Source organism: Maylandia zebra, linkage group LG12, assembly GCF_041146795.1.
Source record: "Maylandia zebra isolate NMK-2024a linkage group LG12, Mzebra_GT3a, whole genome shotgun sequence".
Lineage (NCBI taxonomy): Eukaryota > Metazoa > Chordata > Actinopteri > Cichliformes > Cichlidae > Maylandia > Maylandia zebra.
In genome coordinates this window covers 8506397-8530134 of record NC_135178.1, presented here as the reverse complement: position 1 = coordinate 8530134, position 23738 = coordinate 8506397, and the positions used below count along the sequence as shown (strand labels likewise).

Sequence of the window (23738 nt, the reverse complement as noted above, 5' to 3'; positions counted from 1 at the left end):
GAATGGGTTAAATGCAGAGGAACTATTTCTCTATGGGGACTAACACACACACACACACATACACATACAAAAAAAAGTATAGAGGTACAATAACGCCATACTACTGCTGCGCTAAATTCAACCACACGATGAAAGAAAACATCCTGTGCGGTCTACGTTCACATATAGGGACGTATATATTGGGGGGAGGGGGAGTATAGTGCAAACGACACACTCTTCACGAATCGGGGAAGTCACAAAGCTTTCTTTTTTAGCAATGAGGGACACATGTTATTTAAACATTTGAACATTATACAACACAAACTTTCATAGAGGATCCGAAGTCTGAGAGATACATGTTTTGAAATGACAAGAAGCAGATGCATCAGCACACAGAGCGGCCACCAAAAAAAAAAGCCTTTGCAAGCAGAGTGCAGCGACCAGCGCAACACAAATTTTTGGTCCTTCGTTTTAGCTTGCGGTGAGCGCAGCGCATGACACTCACTGTGTACACTTGGACAATGACACGAAACCTCCTATTGTGGGTCCTCATCCTATATGCCTCCCCCAAGCTCTCGGGTAAGTCACTGGATACTTTTACCTCCACTCACACTCTGGGTACTAAAACCTAGTTTTGTCCTACCCTCTGTTCATTCAACCCTCTACAGGGGACAGGTTTCTTTTCCACAATTAGCCCTCTAAATCTCCTAGCCAAGCAGTTTATCAGTTCTGGTCTTTCATGTTCAGATGAGCTCGCCTCTCAGCCCATTGCATTTGTTTATTAGACATATGATTATAAGGGGAACATTAAAACACTATGTCTCACGCCTGTGGAACACATTTTCGATGCACACTCATTACGGCCAAATAATGCCTCAAAAGACAAACACAATTTAGCTAAAAACATTGAAAGATCCGTTTTTTCGGCCATCCAAAGGTTCCACAGTAGTGGACTCTCAGCAGCTGCAGTCTCCACTTGAAACCCCACAATCGCTGCAGCACATATCCAGCCAAATCGCTGAACATGCTCGTAGGCAAGAAGTGAAGCAGCTCACAGCGGTGAGAAGTGACCATCATTGGAGAGCAGACACAATCTGACCACTACTGGCACAATTTTGCACCTGATGTTTTCGTAAAGCTTTTATTTTGGTATTTCCGTTGAGCCGTACCATAAATTTGCATGTTAGAAAAATATTTAGTTTCCTGTAACATTTACATTTAACATTTAGATTTAAATATAATATTTCGATTTAACATTTAGATTTAACATTTAGATTTAACATTTAAAATTGTGCTTTAAATATGAAAAATTACAAATATTTTACTAAATGTTGTAAAAACTGACTCGAAAAAACATGTTTTTGTAAAGTTTTGAGCTAAATCTTGCCGTTAATTGCAACATGTTTCACTTTACAAACGGCGCCCCATAGACCTCCACTCGAACTAACATCATGCATGCAGTGTGGATGCTGTCATTATGACACATAGCCACATTTTAAATTTGGCAGCCTAAATATGGACATTTCCAAAGTAATCTCAATATTCTGAATTTAATACTACATTTATTGTCTGTAATGTTATAATCCATATCACTCACTCACTGAGCCAAGTGGAGCAAGTAAAAGGAAAGCGTGGGGTGTGTTTGAAGCTCTGTCAAAGTGCTGTTTTAGGAAATAATCAATGCGATTGTTTAGTTGATCATTTATACACATAAAGTTATTCAAGCAATTTTTATTTACATCACAAATAAAAATGAGTGACACTGATTGTTATTGTTTTGAGCACTGCAAAATCTCACAGGGAGCAGGTCAACAAAGTCATTTTGTTTTTTTCTCAAACTTGAGAATGTAACTTTAATTAAATGTTTAAAGTCACGATGATCACATGTTTGAAGCCTAAATGACATTTGGAATGGGATATCAAATTATGTAGTCAGTTTTGGTTTTTTGTTGTTGTTTTATTGGTTTGGTTAAAAATAAATAGATACATAAAACTTTAAAGCAGGATGTAATCAGACGAGATTAGGTAGCACAAATATTGAAAGCAATGAGTTAAGCATTCGACTAATTACAAAATAGACCCTGTTGACACTAGCATCCAAAATTAATATCCTTTTTCTAATCACACATATGTGATTCACTTCCACAGGAAGCCATGGTCCTGAATTTGAGGAGGGAAAGCACTATGAGGTGGTTCGACCGGTCAGACTTCACACAATCAGAAAAAGACACACAGAGGTTTCTTTTCTTTTCTATTTTAAATCCTGTGATGACAATCAAATCAGCTGCTGTTTTTCTCCTGATTATGGAAAATAAAAAAATAAAAATGAATGACTCAAAGCAAAATTTCCTGTTTTTTTGCCCACAGTACCACAGACCAGACACTCTTACGTATGCAATGACTGTGGGCGGACAAGACATAGAAATGCAACTTGAAAGAAATAAGTAAGTTTATACTTCCCTAAACCTGTGTGTCTGTGCAGTGTGAGAAAATAAGTGGACAAATGGATATACAAGTAATGTAAAATATCCTGTTTCAAAATGCAAAAAAAAAGCAACAATTAAAGAGACTAAAAAGTACTGAAAATGCCCCAATCAACAAATGAGTTTCTGTAAGAAAACACTGAATAAACTGGAATTTGACTCAGTCTTCACGTCAAATCATATGACATGTATGTTATTCTTTATCTTTCTGTATTCAGTGAATTACTTACCAAAGATTACACTGAGTCTTACTACCAAGAAGATGGGACTCGAGTCACCACAGTACCGAATGACATTGTAAGTGTTTGCGTTTGTAGACAAACTTACCTCAAACTTACAGCTGTAAAATTGCACATTTTACTAGATTTAAAACGCTTCAAAGGCTTTTAAGGCTGTTAGTGAACGCTGGAGACATAAGCAGATGAAAAGAAAGTTACATGTTGTCATTTAATAACACAGTCACCATTTTCATGTCCTTGCCAGGATCACTGCTTCTATCATGGGAGGATTGTGAACGACAGTGAGTCATCTGTTAGCATCAGTACCTGTGATGGACTCAGGTGAGCCACCGTCTTCTATCTTTTCTTTATTTAAACTGTCATGACATCTTTCCAAAGCAATACCCACCCATGCTGTCTGTCATAATAATTCAAATAACCTCACAGTTTCATTCCTTTGTTGTATTAAGCCACAAAGACAAGTAACCAGTTTTTGTATTTGCATAACGCATTAAATTAATAATGTTAAACCTTCATATGAGATGAATAGATTTCAGGCCAGAAACAAGTTCTCCAAATACTCTCATTACTTTTTAGATGTAAACCTAAAGTTAACCTTATCTTAACCCTCAACCAAACCTCACCTCACAATGACCCGAACTTTAATTACACCTCACCAGCAAAACATTAAATTAACATAGAATAGAATAATCCTTTAATTGTTCCAAAATGGGAAATTTGGTTGTAACAGCAGCAGAATAAAAGCACATATACAGACAGAAAAAGACAATGAACAGAAAAACACACAATTTTTACAGAAAAAATATGTACATCATCGACAATAGTTACAAAAACAGAGTACTGTACAGTTATTAAGATTAAAGTATAGGGTTTTTTTTTTAATACGAATTGAAAAAAATAATGTGCATGTTATAACAGTAGTAGTTGTTTGGTTGATTGTTGGGAGCAGTTTCAATTGTACAGTCTGACAGGGAGGAAGGACCTGCAGAAACACTCCTTCGTGCATCTAGGATGCAGAAGTCTGTCACTGAACGAACCCTGCAGTTCAGCAACATTTACATGCATGGGGTGGAAAACTCTGTCCATCAGAGATGTTATTTTGTCCAGAGTCCTTCTGTCTCCCACCACCTGCACTGGGTCCAGGGTGCATCCTAGAACAGAGTTGGCCTTCCTGATGAGTTTTTCCAACCTGTTCCTCTCAGCTGCAGATAAACTGCTGGTCCAAAGTAGAACACTGTAAAATATGACAGGTGCCATCACAGAGTCATAGAAGGTCTTTAAAAGCGCTCCCTGGACTCCAAATGACCTGAGCCGCCTCAGCAGGTAGAGTCTGCTCTGACCCTTCCTGTAAAGAGCATCAGTGTTGTGGCTCCAGTCCAGTTTATTATTCAGGTGAACACCCAGGTACCTATACGAGTCCACTATCTCAATGTCCACTCCCTGGATGTTCACCGGTGTCAGTGTGGTGGGTCTGCGTCTCCTGAAGTCCACCACCAACTCCTTGGTTTTCCCGGCAGGTGGTTCTGCTGGCACCAGTCCACAAAGTCCAGAGTCCACTGTCTGTACTCTGAGCCGTCCTCACCTGTGATGAGGCCGACTATGGCAGAGTTGTCAGAGAACTTCTGTAGGTGGCAGCGTGGGGAGTTGATGGAGAAGTCTGTAGTGTAGAGGGTGAAGAGGAACGGTGCCAGCACAGTTCCCTGTGGGGCCCCCGTACTGCAGACCAGCGTATCAGAGACACAACCCTGTCCTCATATACTGTGGGCATCCCGTGAGGTAGTCCAGTATCCACTGGGACATGTGGTGGTCCACTCCTTATAGCTCCAGCTTGTCCCTCAGAAGTCATGGCTGGATGTTGAAAGCACTGGAGAAATCAAAGAACATGATCCTCACAATGCTTCCAGGCGAGTCAGAGTTCTGTGCAGGAGGTAGATGATGGCGTCCTCCACCCCGATGCCAGGGTGGTAAGCAAACTGCAGCGGATCCAATGAAGACCTCACCAGGGGGCACAGATGGTTTAGAACCAACGTCTCGAGGGTCTTCATCAGATGTGATGTCAGGGCTACCGGCCTGTAGCTGCTGAGGTCCTTGGGATGGGAGGTCTTTGGTACCGGTACCACACAGGAGGTCTTCCACAGCTGTGGTACTTTCCCCAGCTACAGGCTCAGGTTGAACAGATATCCTAGGATGCCACACAGTTCATCTGTGCTGCATCTCAGGAGCCTGGAGCTGATGCCATCTGGACCTGCAGCCTTCCGCACCTTAATCTTGCAAAGCTCGTTCCTCATTTGAAGTGCTGAGATAGAAAGAGTGGATTTTGGGGGAGGGGGGTGTATGTTGGAGTCCACAGCATACACCCTCCTGGCTGGGAGCTGAGAGGTGTGAAGTCCTGAGATGAAAGACAGGCAGTGCCTGAAGATGAGGGAGATAGCTTCAGGGGGGACGATGCTGGGAGGGGTGGGTGGTTGATCAAACCTATTAAAATATTTATTTATGTCATTCACCCACCCCAAGTCTCCTGCAGCCTGGGGGTTGGTTTTTGTCCTGAGATTGTCTCCAGGCTGTTCCAAACCCCTCTGATGTTGTCCTGTTGCAGCTGCTCTTCCATCTTTCTTCTGTAGTTTTTCTTCCCTTGCCTTATCTTCCATTTCTGCTTTTTCTGGACAGCTCTCAGCTCCTGTTTGTCTCCAGATCTAAAGACTCTCTTCTTCTCCTTGAGGAAAGTCTTAATTTCAGGATTCATCCATGGCTTGTTGTTACAAAAACACCGTACTTTTATGATGGGTACGGCGTTGTCCACACAGAAGTTTATGTAATCTGTAAAGCAGTCTGTGATGCTGTTGAGGTCACTCTCTAGGGGGCTGCAGAGGTTGTCCCACACAGTAGAATGGAAACAGTCACTCAGGACCTCTTCAGTCTCTGCCAACCATTTCCTTACTGTGCATTTCACAACTGGTTCTCTGTGTACTAGAGGTTTATACACAGGCTGGAGATTAAAACAACAGAAGAGAAGGTTTGGCCCAAATAAGTCTTTAGATGACAGTGGATAGGTTCCTGAGTTGAGTCAGCCTCAAAGCAACATCTGAAAAATGAATGAACTAACCAGCATGATTTGGTTTAGGGGTTACTTCAGAACATCTGCTCAAAGGTACCTGATTGAGCCACTATCCAGTGACGATGAGGGGGATCATGCAGTGATGACTTTTAATGAAAAGAACTTCACGCCTGCCGTGTGTGGGGTCACTAACACCAGCTGGAGTGACGACTATGAACCTCCAACAAGCAGCAGCCGCTCTAGATCAGGGGTAACACAATTAGTTTTGTCCTCTTCACCAGAGTTCCTCCAAGTCATGACCTCTGAAACCTTTTAGGTCTTCAAACTATCTAAGTTTAATGTGACAAATACTAATACATCCGTCAGTCTACCAATATTATTCTTATAATAACAAAGTTTAAGTAAGTCTTCATTTGTGTTGTTCTGCTTGAGTTATCCATATTAACATTTTTCTTCAGGGTATTTCTATTGTACAGCAGCAGAAATACGTTGAGCTCGTCCTTGTTGCTGATAACCGCGCGGTAAAATTAATCTTCTTTTCTAACTTTTTCATTTTTTCCCCTTGGTTTGCAAAATTTGATTTTTATAAGATAAACTGGTGAGAAGCAGGATGAGAAATTTGTCTTGTGGTGTTTCAGTATGTGAAGATGAACAGGGATCAAAAGAAGATGAGACAGAGAATATTTGAGATTGTCAACTTTGTCAACATGGTGAGTCTGTTTTTTTGCTATTTCTATACAGATTCCATACCAATACAGACGCACTGTACTACATACTGTTCTGCAGTAGCTGCTAGCAGTTGGAGTATAATGTTACATCCCCAATGTTGTCTTCTTCAGGTCTACAAACCTCTGAGGACCTTTATTGCTCTGGTGGGGTTGGAGATATGGACGAATGGTGACCTGATCTCTGTGACCCCCCCAGCAGGAGCAAACCTGGATGCTTTCATGAAGTGGAGAAACTCTGAGCTGGTGACGAGGATAAAACATGACAATGCACATCTTATAAGGTATGGATAAATTGTATAAGTAGAATCAGTCAGACTCAAATCACGTGGAGCAAAATGTCTCCTACTTTCAACAGTAACCGAGCAGGAAAGAGAAAACTAATTTCAGAAATCTGAGTTGTGAGTATCCATATTTTTTTTCTCCCAGGTTAAACCGGCCTGACACATCAGCTTAAGAGGTTTTAAGCTTCCACATAACGCTTGTGTAACTTGTGTTTTATACACAAGATACAACCACAAGCAGATCCATTATTGAATCTTAAATAAGAATGTGCTTGAATGTTCACACCTCAACATTCAGGAAAATTCACAGTAGCTAATCTAATCTAATCTAATCTAATCTAATCTAGTAGTAGCTAGATTAGTGAGTAGATGGATGATATGAATCCTGTATATGAATTTAAGACTTTCTGATCTTCTCTTTCAGTGGTATCGACTTTGAAGGACCAACTGTGGGTCTTGCTTTCATCGGGACTCTCTGTTCTGGTCACTCTGTTGGCGTAGTACAGGTGAGGTGTTCATGCTTCCCAGATGATGTATCTCACTGACTTCATAACTTCTGCCCTTGCTTCATGTTGTGGTAAATGTGAATTTTGGAAACATGTTCCTAAATCCATTTAGTTCAGTCATTCCTTTGCCCCTCAAAAATCAACTTAATTGTTCATCTGATACTTTGATTAATGACCAAATACCAGAGAAAATAAATGACAGTTCCATCACTTTATCACTAACATGTAGTGACCACTTCCTGCTAAAAGAGAAAAACTAAGTTAAATTATGATCTAGAACTAGACTCGGTCTACAAAGTCTTCTTTGCACATTTGAGATGCACACATCTCCATAAGTGCAACGTGGAAAACTCATTCTTTGACTAATCATGAATTTTTCACAAAATCCTTTAAAACATTTTCCTCCTTTTTGCACTGCACTTGTAGACCACTACACTAACTCTGTCAATAGATCCATGCAGTCTGAAAGTCCCGACTGAATAGACTGAGAAAATGTTAAAACTGAGACAAACATGTGACATTATTGTGTTGCTCTCTCTTGCTGTTAGTAAATTTTTGCTGCTTTCTTGTGCTTCATTTTTTTCTTAGGATCACAGTGATGCAGCCATAGCAGTGGGAGCAACACTGTCTCATGAGATGGGCCACAACCTGGGCATGGACCACGATGACTCCAGTGGTTGTTTATGTTCTGACGATAGCTGCATCATGGCAGCAGCCCTCAGGTAAGAAAAGCTGACTTGAGACATCCTTCAAGTTGAATGCAGATTCTTTCTGTTAGCAAATAAATTCAGGCTATAACAAGTGACCGTAAATAAACAATACGAGCCTTACAAACCTCACTAAATGTTTTGATCATCATAACATGTTTCATTTGGTACAACAACATAATAACTGTGTGTATTGGACCAAAAAGGAGGTCAGCTGGTGCAGCTCTTAATCTCACATGGCTATAAGACTGAGGAACGTGTGTGAGCATGTTTGGTGCGTACGTGCTGTATATGTACCACCATACCGCTTTTGTGCAGCCATGTCTTCCTAGTGTCAGACACTGATCAAGATAACACAAAAAAAGATAATAATACTAATAATGTGTTTGTTCCTCTTCAGCTGGAAAACTCCTCGAAGCTTCAGTAGCTGCAGCAGCAGCAACTATGAAAAGTACCTAACAAGCTGCAGCCCCAGCTGTCTGCTGGACAAACCAGACTACAAGAGTGTCGTGGCTCCCGCGGTCTGTGGAAACGGCTTCAAAGAGGAAGGAGAGCAGTGCGACTGTGGTTCGGTGAAGGTAAATAAGCACATCAGCTGCTTAAACCTTTCATTTTGTAGCAAGTTGATCTGATCTGCAAGCTGTTGATGATTTGATCTGGTGAAGGAGAACTTCTCTTTTTCATTCAGTTCAGTTTTATTCATTTAACAGCAAATCACAACAACAACTATCTGAAGGGACTATATTTTGTAAGATAGAGGTCTTATAACAACACAGCGAAAACCCCAACAATCAAATAACTGCCTATGAGCAAACATTTGGCAACAGTGGGAGCGAAAACCCCTTTTTAACAGGAAGTTAAAAAGGGGTTAAAAAGGGTCTGCACAAGAAAGCCCAACAGCGTCTCTTCTTTCTGAGAAGACTGAGAAAGGCCCGGCTTCCACCACCGATCCTGACCACCTTCTATAGAGGAACTATTGAGAGCATCCTGAGCGGCTGCATCACTGTCTGGTTTGGGAGCTGTGCCATATCAGACCGCAAGACCCTACAGCGGATAGTGGGAACAGCAGAGAAGATCATCGGGGTCTCTCTACCCTCTATTGAGGACATCTACACCACACGCTGCATTCGCAAAGCCACCAGCATTGTGGCTGATCGGACACACCCCTCTCACACACTCTTTACACTCCTGCCATCTGGAAAAAGGTACCGAAGCATTCGGGCACGCACATCCAGACTGTGCAACAGCTTTTTTCCACAAGCCATCCGTCTCCTCAGCAAAAAGGGACTGACTGATAAACACGCACACACACACATACACTAACATTATCACTCAGCTTAACTCAAATACCTCAAAACATTGAGACTGGACTGACTAACCAACACAAAGCGCAAACACACTGACCTACACCACCAAACCATCGCACACACCAACCTGTAAATGCTCTTTTGCACAATATTATTACTAGATATATTATATATTATTTTTTTTTTTGCACTAACTTGTCTTGTAGCACCTTGGTTCCTGGAGGAACGTTGTTTCGCCTCACTGTGTATTTTTAAACTGTATATGGTTGAAGTGACAATAAAGTTGAACTTGAACTTGAACTTGAAAGCCCTCAGCAGCCTAGGCCTATTGTAGCTCCACAAACTTCTATTTCTTCTATGTTTTGCTGGCCTCTCACTTACAAAGACTAGTTTGATAAACAGTGTAGCAGTACAAATGTTTTTATTACTATTATGCTATGATTCTGATCTGTGTCTGTGCATGCTCAGGTCTGAAATGGCTTCTGAACTCAGAATGGAATTCAGCTCCATGTTTCCTTTGTCTGATCTTGAGTCTTTTAATGAAGTGCTTGCTCTGAGGCGATGTGAGAAAAACAGCTTTCTGATACACACCTGCTGATAGCTAGCAGGTGTGTTCACTTACATCTTCAACAAGTCCCTGGCGAAGTCTGTGGTCCCCACATGCTTCAAAAGATCCACCATCATCCCTGTGCCCAAGAACAGCAAACCCTCATCCCTGAACGATTACCGGCCAGTTGCACTGACCTCGGTAGTAATGAAGGTGTTTGAGAGGCTGCTGAAGAACATCATCTCTTCCTCCATCCCAGACACCACAGATCCGCTGCAGTTCGCCTACAGATCCAACAGATCCACAGAGGATGCCATCGCCCACGTCCTACACACCACTCTCAGCCATGTGGACAAGAAACAGGGTAACTATGTGCGAATGCTGTTTGTTGATTACAGTTCAGCGTTTAACACAATAGTGCCCTGCAGACTGTTCACAAAGCTGAGGGATCTGGGACTTAACAGCCGTCTGTGTGCATGGGTGTTGGACTTCCTCACTGGCAGAACTCAGGTGGTGAGGGTGGGCAGGTGCTTCTCCAACAGCATCACCATCAACACAGGAGCACCTCAGGGATGTGTCCTCTCGCCACTGCTCTACTCCCTCTACACTTCAGACTGTGTGGCCACCCATGGCTCCAACACCATTGTAAAGTTTGCTGACGACACAGTGGTGTTGGGTGCCATCTCCAACAACGATGAGACGGCCTACATGGATGAAGTGAAGAATCTGGCATCATGGTGCCAGGACAACCACCTCCAGCTGAACGTCAGCAAGACCAAGGAGCTGGTGGTGGACTTCAGAAGGAGTCAGCACAGAGACTACAAGCCCATTATCATCAGTGGAGCTCCAGTGGAGAGGGTGCAGTCCTTCAAGTATCTTGGTGTCCACATCTCCTCAGACCTGACATGGGCTGCCCACATTCAGGTCCAGACCAAAAAGGCTAGGCAGTGCCTGTACCACCTACGACAACTGAGGAAGTTCAGGGTCTCTCCAAAGATCCTCAGGATTTTCTATACAGGCGCTGTGGAGGGCATCCTCACACAGAACATGACATCGTGGTTTGGGAACAGCTGTGTGAAGGACCAAAAAGCTCTCCAGAGAGTGATCCGTACAGCAGAACGCTGCTGCAGGATTGCTCTCCCCCCGCTTCAGGACACCTACACCAGGAGATGCCGGACTAGAGCAGCGCAGATACTGAAGGACCCGTCCCATCCTGGCAACAAACTGTTCCAACTCCTGCAATCTGGTAGAAGGTTCCGCATCTTCCGGGCAAGGACAGAGAGACTCAAGAGGAGCTTCTATCCCCAAGCCATCCATGCCCTAAACACACACACCCGCCCGCTCACATCATCTATAATTGACTGAGACAGGACTCTCTTCTAGACGCTCTAAACCAAGGCACAATGTACATTTCAATTCCTTTAATTTTAAATATGTTTATATTGTCTATCCTGCAAAATAGTCAGATATCTATTCATATTAATGTACAGAATTCACCTGCTTGCTGCTACTACTGCACATTCACCCAATGTATATACTATATATATATATATACACTGAACAAAAATATAAACGCAACACTTTTGTTTTTGCTCCCATTCCCCATGGGATGGACGTAGAGACCTAAAATTCATTCCAGATACACAATATAACCATCCCTCCCAAACAGTGGTCACAAATCAGTCCAAATGTGTGGTAGTGGGCACATCTGCTATATTGAAATAATCCATCCCACCTCACAGGTGTGCCACATCAGGATGCTGATCTGACATCATGAGTAGTGCACAGGTGTACCTCAGACTGCCCACAACAAAAGGCCACCCTGGAATGTGCAGTTTTGTCTCACAGCAAAATGCCACAGATGCCACAAGCAATGAGGGAGCGTGCAATTGGCATGCTGACAGCAGGAATGTCAACCAGATCTGTCGCCCGTGCATTGAATGTTCATTTCTCAACCATAAGCCGTCTCCACAGGCGTTTCAGAGAATATGGCAGCACATCCAACCGGCCTCACAACCGCAGACCTCGTGTAACCACACCAGCCCAGGACCTCCACATCCAGCAGGTTCACCTCCAAGATCGTCTGAGACCAGCCACCCAGACAGCTGCTGGAACAATTGGTTTGCACAACCAAACAATTTCTGCACAAACTGTCAGAAACCGTCTCAGGGATGCTCAACTGCATGCCCGTCGTCCTCATCGGGGTCTTGACCTGACTCCAGCTCGTCGCCGTAACAGACTTGTGTGGGCAAATGCTCACATTCGATGGCGTCTGGCACGTTGGAGAGGTGTACGCTTCACAGATGAATCATGGTTCACATTGTTCAGGGCAGATGGCAGCTGAGAATGTCCCAGTTCTTGCATGGCCAGCATACTCACCGGACATGTCACCCATTGAGCATGTTCGGGATGTGCTTGACCGGCGTATACGACAGCGTGTACCAGTTCCCACGAATATCCAACAACCTCGCACAGCCATTGAAGTGGAGTGGACCAACATTCCACAGGCCACAATTGACAATCTGATAGACTCCATGCGACGATGTGTTGCACTGCATGAGGCAAATGGTGGTCACACCAGATACTGACCGGTTCTGGGTCCCCAGACCCCCAATAGCGCAAAAAACTGCACATTCCAGGGTGGCCTTTTGTTGTGGGCAGTCTGAGGTACACCTGTGCACTACTCATGATGTCAGATCAGCATCCTGATGTGGCACACCTGTGAGGTGGGATGGATTATCTCAATATAGCAGATGTGCCCACTACCACACATTTGGACTGATTTGTGACCACTGTTTGGGAGGGATGGTTATATTGTGTATCTGGAATGAATTTTAGGTCTCTACGTCCATCCCATGGGGAATGGGAGCAAAAACAAAAGTGTTGCGTTTATATTTTTGTTCAGTGTATATATATATATAATGTTCTTCCTCTACACCCCCCCCCCCCAATTTTTTTGCACATGTGGAGGAGCGTGTCAGGCTACATTTCACTGTGTGTTATACTTGTATAACTATACATGTGACAAATAAAGAACCTTGAACCTTGAACACCAGATATGTACTGGTGGCTGTAGCTCAGGTGGCAGAGCAGGTCAGCCACTAATCAGAAGGTCGGTGGTTCGATCCCAGGCTGCCTCCTGGCTGCATGCCAAATATCCTTGGGCAAGATACTAACCCCATGTTTGCCTACTGGTGGTGGTCAGAGGGCCCGGTGGCGCCAGTGTCCGACAGCCTCGCCTCTGTCAGTGCGCCCCAGGGCAGCTGTGGCTACAATGTAGCTTGCCATCGCCAGTGTGTGAATGGGTGAATGACTGAATGTAGTGTGAAGCGCTTTGGGGTCCTTAGGGACTAGAAAAGCGCTATACAAATGCAGGCCAGTTACCATTTATGAAATAATGAATGGGCCTGAGCCACACACATTTTTTTTTTCAAGTCCCTATTCAACTGACTTCTTCCAGAAGCTGAAGAACTGCTGATTTATTTATTTTTTATTTTGCAGTATTACTTGGAATATGTACTTAACACTTTTATGTACCTATATAGAAATATAGTGAAAGTATAGCTGTGTGTAACAGATGAACAGTTTGTAGTTTTCGGTGAAAAGAAAATTACAGTCAGAGTGATGTTTAGACCTGTTTTCACCTCTGCTGGAATTCAACAAGGAGAGATCATTAGAAGGAACTGAACTAGTGCTGTCAAAATTAACGCATTAACGCAAATTAATCCGCCATCAAGGTCAACACGATTAAAATTTTTAACGCAATTAAAGCATCTGGAGTGCAGAATGTGTCAAAATCCCCGAAATGCTTCTGTCAACACATTTCAGGCAGTTTGTCCAAGTAGTTACCTTCGCACATGTGCAAATGGGCAGTTGATCTGGTAGTGACGGGCAGCTGAACCAATCAACTCAATATGGAAGATGATAAACGCACATTGGCCCTCTCAATGGGAAATTTGAGTATTAAACCTAGCGATAAAGATTCCTCACGGGAACAGAGCAAACAGATGTTTAATAATGCATCCCAGCAGTAAGACCTAACACCAGCCTGATGAGTTCTAATATATGTCGTCCCTGTAGGAGTGCACCAATCCCTGCTGCAACGCCATCACCTGCACCCTGAAAGAGGGTTCACAATGTGCTGAAGGCGAATGCTGTGAGAACTGTAAGGTGAGTCAGTAAGAAGACCGATCAGTGTAACTGGTGTCACTAAGGCTACGTTCACACTGCAGGGGAAAGCAATTTTTTTGACCCTATGCGACCCATATCCGATCATGGTATGACAGTGTGAACGGCACAAATCCGATATTTTCAAATCCGATCTGGGTCACTTTTGTATGTGGTACTGAATCCGATACATATCCGATGTTTTAGAAAGCGACTGCTGTTTGAACAGTCAGGTCACATTAAATCCGTCTTTTACGTCACTGACACAAGACAGACGCTAATTATCAGCGCCGGAGAAGCTCTGGGTCTAAACAGAGCGTGTTGTGTGTGACATCTTCTTTTGCGCATGCGAGCCGCTTTGAGGGTTCACACTAGAGCGCGTTTGCTGTCACATTTTATTTGTAGTGTGAACAAGCAGACAAAAAAAAAAAAAAAAATAGGATTTGATCAAAAAATCGGAATTGAGCACTTAGACCCCCGGAGAGCAGTCATTTTGGTTTTCTACCTTAGACCCCCGCGGAGTCATCATTTTGCGTTTCTACCTTTAAAAGCCGGAGAGCAGTCAGTCAAATGCTGGAGTCATTCATATGTATATTAGGTTGTTACCTAGGAATTCTGGAGGGAGGGGAGTGGGGGTGAGTGATTGAGGGGGTGGGGGAGTGGAGTGTTTCAGTTTGCCATCTTAGGGAGAAATCAACACATGTCCTTTGTATGTCCTTTGTTGCTGACATTTATTGATGAAAACAGTACAAAAAACCAAGCATATTTACAAATAATGATAAAAAGTGAGTGAGTACATTTCAACATTTTCAGCAATCACTCACAATCCTGGCACTGCCACGGTATCTGTCGTCTGCATTTACCACATGTGTACCTGTAGCAGTGAACACATCGCACAGTGGCCTGATTTTTTTTGCATCTGTGTTTGACCTGACACGTGGCCCTTTTTCCAGGGCTCGGTGTGGAGGGTTGTGTCCGAAGCAACTGTTCTTTTCTTGCCTTCTTCGCAGCTACATGAGAGCGAGCCAATTCTGTTGCAAGCGCCACCAGGAAGTCCACCCGTCTTTCCTTTGTCCCGGTGCATGCTTGATACAGCACATGTGCATTCAGTGCTGCCATGTCAATCATGTTATAAAACACGGCGACTGGCCAGCGCCGTGTTCCTTTGCGGACAGCGTACTCCCGAACCATCTGGTCCATCACATCCACACCACACTTTGTTTTGTTGTAAAGGGAGACAGTGTTTGGCTTCCTTTTGGTAGTGTTATCAGTCTGAACCACGCTGTGCATGCTGCTAAGAATATAGACTGTCTTCTTCCGTTTGGCCGCATACGCCGTCAGCGTGGCAGCAGAGGTTGAAAACACCTAAGAAATAAGATAAATTGTTATTTCCATAGCCCTTTTACACACAATGAAACACATAAACATAGAACCACAAAAGACCTGCAACATACCTGAGTGGTGAATTCATTGCAATCTGTCTGTCTAGTGGATTGAGGAATTTCCCTGCGAATCTTGTTGACTGTGCCGAGGATGGTGGTTTTCCGTCCAAGAAGTTTTTGCGCAAGTGAAAGCGATGTGAAGAAATTGTCCGTGGTAACATTTCTGCCCTTGTCTAGGAATGGTTCCATCAGCCTCATTACTACATTCTCAGAAAGTCTCTCCCCAGTGGGACGATTGGGGTCCTTGCCAAGATATGGGAAGACATTGCAAATGTACTTGGATTTTAGGTCGCAGGCCACCCAAAACTTGATCCCAAACTTGTCCGGTTTACTTGCAATATACTGCAGGAAACAGCACCGAGTCTTTGATGGGAAAAGCTGTTCATCAACGGTGATATGTAGACCAGGGTTGTAGCACGTGATGCAGTTGGTGACAAATGATCCCCACACACTGGAAATTGCAGCAAACTTATCAGTCTTTGCTCGATCACTGCGGGTGGACTTGTCATCAAAGCGTAGGTGTTGCATGATGTCTTGGAAGCGGTTTCGTGCCATAGTTCCAATTATCTGTGGGTTTCCCAGGTTTGCTGACCAGCAGTCATTTACCGATGGAACCCTGTAAACCCCCCGCAAGATGACAATTGCAATAAATGCCATTAGTTCAGGGAGGTCCATGAACCAATGAACATGCTCCGCTCTGGATGTGATGGACCAGATGGTTCGGGAGTACACTGTCCGCAAAGGAACACGGCGCTGGCCAGTTGCCGTGTTTTATAACATGATTGACATGGCAGCACTGAATGCACATGTGCTGTATCAAGCATGCCCCGGGACGAAGGAAAGACGGGTGGACTTCCTGGTGGCGCTTGCAACAGAATTGGCTCGCTCTCATGTAGCTGCGAAGAAGGCAAGAAAAGAACAGTTGCTTCGGACACAACCCTCCACACCGAGCCCTGGAAAAAGGGCCACGTGTCAGGTCAAACACAGATGCAAAAAAAATCAGGCCACTGTGCGATGTGTTCACTGCTACAGGTACACATGTGGTAAATGCAGACGACAGATACCGTGGCAGTGCCAGGATTGTGAGTGATTGCTGAAAATGTTGAAATGTACTCACTCACTTTTTATCATTATTTGTAAATATGTGTACAAATGCTTGGTTTTTTGTACTGTTTTCATCAATAAATGTCAGCAACAAAGGACATACAAAGGACATGTGTTGATTTCTCCCTAAGATGGCAAACTGAAACACTCCACTCCCCCACCCCCTCAATCACTCACCCCCACTCCCCTCCCTCCAGAATTCCTAGGTAACAACCTAATATACATATGAATGACTAGCCAATTTAGCTTCCACTTCCAGCACTTCCAGCATTTGACTGCTCTCCGGCTTTTAAAAGGTAGAACGGTAGAAGCCTGGCAATCCCAGTGTTAAGACCTGCAGTGTGAACGTAGTCTTATTTTCTCTTCCGGCGCCGCTCCAGGCAGCCAGTATCAGCAGCTTCGACCTGACAGAGTCCTTTTTTCTCTTTGTTGTTATTGTCTTTCTTGTTCTTGTTTTTATATTGTGGAGTGTACTACTCCACAATGGAGCTCAGAAATTTATGGACAATTGTGTTTTTTATCACATTTTTTACGGTATCTGTGTCCAGAGAGCGTGTACTGGCCAGGAGTTACACACCTCCACACAAAAGTCACTGATGCCAGAGTGGGTTTAGACTTCGCTTTATATGGCAGGTGTGAAAATGTGATAACAAAATACAGTGTATATGAGTGACAAACTAAAATAATTACTTGACGAGCTGCGTAACCATGTGCTAATGCTAACAGCAAATAACCGCCATAAATTAGCCTGCGTAATACAGCATGTAAGTAACTGCTATTAATTAACATAAAGTGCCAAACAATAACATACAAAAGTGACATCAACCGAATAACCTAGTGTGTAACAGTTTAAAACTGCAGCCAGTGTATAGGGTACCCCAGCTTACCTGTCCAGCCTCCCACCACACACAATACAAAGAAGCCTTCACGCAAATGTTTGTCATAAAGCAGAAGCCAGCAGCCACTAGCTGGCCAGGGAGATGCTCATTTGTAGTCGTCCTCGGAGAGTGATTGGCCAACTGTGCCCAGACCAGCCAATAGACACATGCAAATCAACTTTGAATTGGCCAATAGGTCGAGGCTTGACACCTGAAAGATAAAAAGAACACAAAAGAAAAGCCACATCTCTTGGCACGTAACAGTACAGTACTACCCTTAATGTAAATATGTAAAAAAAAATCGTGTATGTTTCTGTTCTGTGTCCTGTTCCCTGTTTGTTTGTACATGTGTTTTTCTTGTTGCTGTTACAATCAAATTTCCCCTTGTGGGACAATTAAAGGATTATTCTTTTCTTTTCTTTATTTATTTTCATCCCTGGAAGTCTCTCTTCTGGCTGTAGTGATCCAGTTGTTTGCTCAGCTACAGTCCTCAAGTAATTAGAGAATCTTGCAAATGTTTGAACCAACACCACAGTATTGCATTTTGATATTTTGTTTACAGAGCTCACACACTCAGGGTGTTTCACATAGCGCTAGAAAATTTAAACATATAACACTTTAAGAAAAACAATGTTTCAGATAACTTACATGTTGATGGTATATGCTCGGCACAGATCTTGCCTACCTCCAGACAGTGCCGCGCAAAGCAGGATGACTGTGATTTGGCAGAGTACTGTGATGGGAAGAGCACGACCTGTCCGGAGGATGTGTTTGCTGTGAATGGGCTCCCATGTGATGGAGGCCAAGGGTACTGCTACAACGGTCAGTGTCCACAGAGACCTAAGCAGTGTGTCAAGATGTATGGATCAGGTGAGTATCCTGTCAATACGCATATGGATGTATGTGAAAGTCATATGGAGAGTTAGGTTTTTATGCAATCTCCTGCTGCTATCAGGAGCTAAGGAGGCCAAACAAGGATGCTATAACTACAACACCAGAGGAGTCTACTATGGCTTCTGCAAACGCCCCTCAAATAATCAGTTCATCCCCTGTCAGCAAGAGTGAGTCCCAGTAGAACGTACAGGGCAACAGTTGCTCTGCAGCCGACCCTTATTTTGATTCTTCGTTCTTCATATTAACCAAACATGATCAGAAACAAACACTGTCTTTCTTTTGCAGAGATGTTCTTTGTGGAAAGCTCTTCTGTGAAGGCGGTAATGACAACCCAAACTATGGCCGGATGGTCGCCATCGGCACATGCAAGGCAGCATTCTTCTCAGACACCACCGGTGACGAAGGCCAGGTGGAAACGGGGACTAAATGTGGAGATGGAAAGGTAGCAGGCTTCCTGAATCCACTTTTTGCTTACTGCATCTACAGTGTAGAACAAAATAAAGTTAAATATATGTCTGACTTGTCTTTTCCAAGGTGTGCAGCCAGAATCAGTGTGTGGATCTGCAGACGGCATACAGAAACACCAACTGTTCAGCAAAATGCCCAGGCCATGCTGTGAGTACAACACCAAAAACTGATCCACTGAGGTGGAACTGATTTATAACAGTTTTGTGCTGGACTGTATATTCTAGTATTTTCATTATTAGTTCATCTGTTTTCAAAAGGTTATCAAGAGGAGAAGCTGCGTACCCTCATAGTTGTGAACAGGGTTCTAAAGCTTTTAAAGACTTTAATGCCACTGAGAGTGAAATTTAAGATCAACTTTACAAAATCAAAGGGTTAAAAGTAGTTTTTGTGTGATTTCTCGCTGCAAAGTTTAACTAAATCCTTTGTTAGCCGGGGGCAGCTAATCTACCATATCCATGTTTAAAATGTAGCTTATGTGTAAAAGGTGGATGGAGTCACTGTCATAGCCTGCATTGACTTTTGGACTTAATGTTTTATAACTTCAATCTTAATGGGGTCATATTGGTCATATTTAGCCCTATAAAGACAAAGACACCCTTTTAAGGCATCCCTGAAATGCTAATGTGAGATATACAACCATGCCCAAACTTACTCATGTAGACTTTTGTAGAACCATATGCAAACATTTGCAACTGCAGTGTCATTGCAAATATGCACTGAATGAAGTGTGTGATTTGTAAGTTATTTAAAAAAAATGGATATAACAAATTGCTTTTGAAAAGTGACTGTTCTGAGAAAAACAATTCATAAACGTCCAATATCCAAAGCAGTTTGGGAAGTTTTCTTAATATTAAGGTCTTGTATTACTTTTTACTTGGTGCCTTTTAATTGGCTCTGCAAAAACTCTGTTAAACTTTGAGCCCCAAAAAATCTTTAGTTTAGCTATATTTTATAAGAATAACTGATGCAAGGAAAAACTCTTAGCTGATCATAATAACATAATTTAGCCTAGCATCTTATACATATTTTACCTATAGTCTATCCAAAACTAAATAAAACTAGAGTCAGTTGGTCAGAAGCTAAAGTGATGTAGGGATAATATGTTACTATGAACAGAATATGCAAGAAAAGTCCAAGTAATTCAAATTTGGCTAAATCTAGTTAATTACATGCCACCAGTTATACTGGGCATGCAGTGTTTTATATTACTTAAATTCAAAAGGTAGGTCAGTGTTTTTGTTGTTGTTTTTTAAATAAAGCATATTCACTGAAGTGTATTTTTTAAGACTAATAATGGCAACATGTTCTTTGTGCTTTCCAGGTGTGCAACCACAAAAGTGAGTGCCAGTGCGAGCCTGGGTGGACGCTTCCTAACTGTGACTCAGTGGACACAGCTTTTAGTGGTACTGGTAAGAGTCATCTACTTCAGTCTACAGATTAAGTTCAATTTACTGTGTCATGTTGCACAACTACAACCCAAGGAAACCGATTTTTTTCTGTCTCTGTAGGAAAAACTATTGTCATTGCAGTCAAGTTTACACTAGTGGTCCTAGGCATCATTGCTGCCATCGCAGGAATCATCTGGAAAAAGCGGCAAAGTCCCATCCTGCCAACGTGAGTAATCATGACCGCAATCATGACCCCTCTCATGGAGAGTGCCATGCTCTGTTGCACTCTACAGTGAATGCACTCAGAGATCTTAAAGACTGCACTTTCCCCACCAGCTGAACATTATGAAGCACCCTAAGTGTTTGATTTTTTAAATATTTTAAACCATGCTTTCTCTTATGACACTGTAAAAGTTTGAGTTGTATTTATATTTTTATCTAAATGTACATATTTATCTACTTTGTTTACAAAATCAGACTTCTGCATGAGTAGAGAAAGAACAGAAGCATGATGCCAAATGAGCTTCTTATTGGTGCCTTTTTAGAAGCTGGACCACTAAACGTGTATACAAGATTAGGTCTCACATGCAAGTGGTAAGACACATATCATTTGCCACACCATTAAAATGAGCGACTGTGATGTTTTTTAATGTTGATGTTGTATAATTCTTCTTAATTCTTATATTGAAACATTTTGTTTTACATTTATTTGCATTATGGTTGTTTCCCAATATATTTAACTATATTATTGTCCTGCTGTATACTTTGTCCTATTACTTTGTAAAGTGGGGCCAAACTGTACAAAGATGAAATAAAATTGTTTAAGTGACTAACAGATAAGGAATCTTACCCTGTAACACAGTGGCACATAATAAGGGGTGAAATAAATCAGACAGCAAGTGAATGGACAGTTCTTAAAGCTGATGTGTTGGAAGCAGAAAAAAATGAGCTGACTGCAGAACATGGGAACAGGTTGTATGATGCTCCCAGAATCTGGGAGCATGATTTGATATATTATATATCAAATCACCCTATTGCCTAGTGAGTTGTTTCACTAACGGTTTTCAGTTGTGTTAATAAACCTTATATTTTTCTTTTTATCTAACCCTCCTGTCTCTGGGCTCATTTATGTTACATCCCCTGTCGCCTAGCAGAGCCGGGTCGTAACACCAGAATGCAGAGGTAAAGCCTGCCCTATGCATTACAATCTCTACAAAGTAATACAAACTACTAAAACAATGAATTGGAGCCAATTCGAGCTGTCAAAGAGTACGAGGTGCAGTGCATAGGTCACCAGCGTAGGGTTAACACATAGAGAGAACCATTCACACTTAGAGCCAATTTATCAGGATATTTGCAAATTACATGTCTCACTCCCAGCGAGTCAGATTTTGATCCAACATGCAATACTATGTGGAAACCATCTGATTGGCAACAGTTTCAATTTTCAGCATTACAATGACCCCAAACACATTACCAATGCAGGAAATTCATACATGGATTGAATAACATACAGTGAAACACTAACCATGGATCTGCCTCTCCGGAGCTGAACTTCAACATTTTTTGTAAGCTTAGTTGGATCATCTTGACAGAGAACAGATAAAAAGCAGCCAAAACCTAAAAGAGAGCTCTAAATGACCTTCAAGAAGCCTGGAAAACTATTCCTGTGTCACGACACTGGGTCTGTGAGCCAGTGTTTTGTGTTTAATTTATATTTCTTCTTTGTTGTTATTCATGGTTTTAGTTCTCTTGATGTTATATTTGTTGTTCTATCTTCTAGTGTTCCATGTTTCATATCCAATCAGTCTTGTCTCAGTGTCAAGTCCATGTCTCTGTGCTTACATCATGTTTTACTTTGACAGTCTTGCGTCCTATGTTGATGTGTTCAGTTTTGCTTCCCCTTTGTCCTGTTGTGTCTGATTAGTCCCAGCTGTGTTTCATTCTGTTTCTCATTATCCTGCTGGTGTTTGAGTCCTCAGTATTCCCCTGTTTGTTGTCGCATCCTCCCACTCTACGTATTCCTCACTCGTCATGTTGTCATGTTAGGTTATGTCATGTACTCCCAGTTTAGGTCACTCTTCCTAGCTTGAGTTTTTGTTGTATTTCTAGTGCTCATGTATTGTGTTTCTCAGTTTGCTTTTGCCAGCGAATAAAAGCTGCCACCTTTAAGTTAAATACTCTGTCTCAGAGTCCTGCGTTCGGGTCCAACCACTGCCTGCCACACAGCAAACCTTGACATCCTGAAGACCACTTAAAGAAATTAAAAGAAAGTTTACCTAAGAGAGATAAGACTGCATTCATGTTTTTTGCCTTGTTTAATGTATTTCCTTTTTTACAGCCATTTTGACAAGAAATTTTATTTGAATAAGTGTTTGCTTAATGATGGCTCTGTACCGGAATATAACTAGATTTCCTCATAAGGTTAATAAGACGCCTACCAACTATTTGATGTCCAAATAACTGCTGAGAGATACTCCAAAAAAAAAAAAAAAATTAGTGGCCCCTCATCAAAATGTAGTTTTTTTATGTCATGGTCTCAGTGTCTCCTTGGCTGACTCAGCATTCAGGCTACATGTTTTGTTATTCTCTCTCTCTCTCTCTCTCTCTCTGCCTGGGCGGAGCTCATCATAGGCTCATGCCCTTGGCCCACACACCTGGTTTGATTACCCACCTGTCACTGAGCTGCCTGATTACCTGGGTTACTAAGGTGGTGGCTCAGTAACCTTTGAGTAACCTTTCTCTGTCTCGGTGCAAATCTCTAGCTTGTTCTATTCAGTTTAATTCAATTTTATTTATATAGCGCCAAATCACAACAACAGTCACCTCAAGGCGCTTTATATTATACAATAGATCCTACAATAATAGATACAGAGAAAACCCCAAAAATCATATGACCCCCTATGAACAAGCACTTTGGTGACAGTGGGAAGGAAAAACTCTCTTTTAACAGGAAGAAACCTCTGGCAGAACCAGGCTCAGGGAGGGGCGGGGCCATCTGCTGCGACCGGTTGGGGTGAGAGAAGGAAGACAAGATGAAAGACATGCTGTGGAAGAGAGACAGAGATTAATAACAAGTATGATTCAATGCGGAGAGGTCTATTAACACATAGTGATTGAGAAAGGTGACTGAAGAAGAAATACTCAATGCATCATTGGAATCCCCCAGCAGCGTATGCCTACTGCAGCATAACTAAGGGAGGATTCAGGGTCACCTGGTCCAGCCCTAACTATATGCTTTAGCAAAAAGGAAAGTTTTAAGCCTAATCTTGAAAGTAGAGATAGTGTCTGTCTCCCGAATCCAAACTGGAAGCTGGTTCCACAGAAGATGGGCCTGAAAACTGCAGGCTCTCCTTCCCGTTCTACTTTTAATTCTAGGATCGTGTTTGCTTTGTATATAGGTTCCCTGGACCTGTCCCTGTTTCTGGTAGTGTGGTGTGGTGCGGACCTAGTGAAAGCGTGAGTGACTGAACAGGAGCGTGGAATATTCATGAGAGCAGTGTGGATTGAATTGTGTGCAGGGACCTGTTCCTCTCCTTCTCCGGAAACCCCGACATTTTGGTGT

The 23738-nt window shown here is 42.6% G+C and overlaps 1 protein-coding gene across 1 annotated transcript; it reads left to right on the top strand.

Moving 5' to 3' along the window:
• Positions 1 to 448: 448 nt before the first annotated feature.
• On the top strand, positions 449 to 22334 carry LOC106675906 (zinc metalloproteinase-disintegrin-like jararhagin). The gene is made up of 20 exons (XM_076890507.1): positions 449 to 558; positions 2128 to 2216; positions 2347 to 2423; positions 2681 to 2759; positions 2946 to 3022; positions 5790 to 6006; positions 6215 to 6277; positions 6395 to 6466; positions 6596 to 6765; positions 7190 to 7271; positions 7860 to 7993; positions 8379 to 8556; positions 13913 to 14002; positions 18098 to 18293; positions 18379 to 18484; positions 18603 to 18759; positions 18852 to 18932; positions 20107 to 20194; positions 20294 to 20399; positions 20651 to 22334. The coding sequence occupies exons 1-20, from the start codon at positions 474 to 476 to the stop codon at positions 20664 to 20666; spliced, it is 2163 nt and encodes a 720-aa protein (XP_076746622.1). The 5' UTR covers positions 449 to 473; the 3' UTR covers positions 20667 to 22334.
• Positions 22335 to 23738: the final 1404 nt, after the last annotated feature.

Excerpts from the sequence above, each read along its gene's own strand:
- LOC106675906 (XM_076890507.1), top strand. The coding sequence starts at position 474 with ATGACACTCACTGTGTACACTTGGACAATGACACGAAACCTCCTATTG. Across the intron at positions 2,424-2,680 it reads ATGCAACTTGAAAGAAATAA|TGAATTACTTACCAAAGATT; the intron begins GTAAGTTTATAC and ends TTCTGTATTCAG. Across the intron at positions 6,007-6,214 it reads GCAGCCGCTCTAGATCAGGG|GGTATTTCTATTGTACAGCA; the intron begins GTAACACAATTA and ends ATTTTTCTTCAG.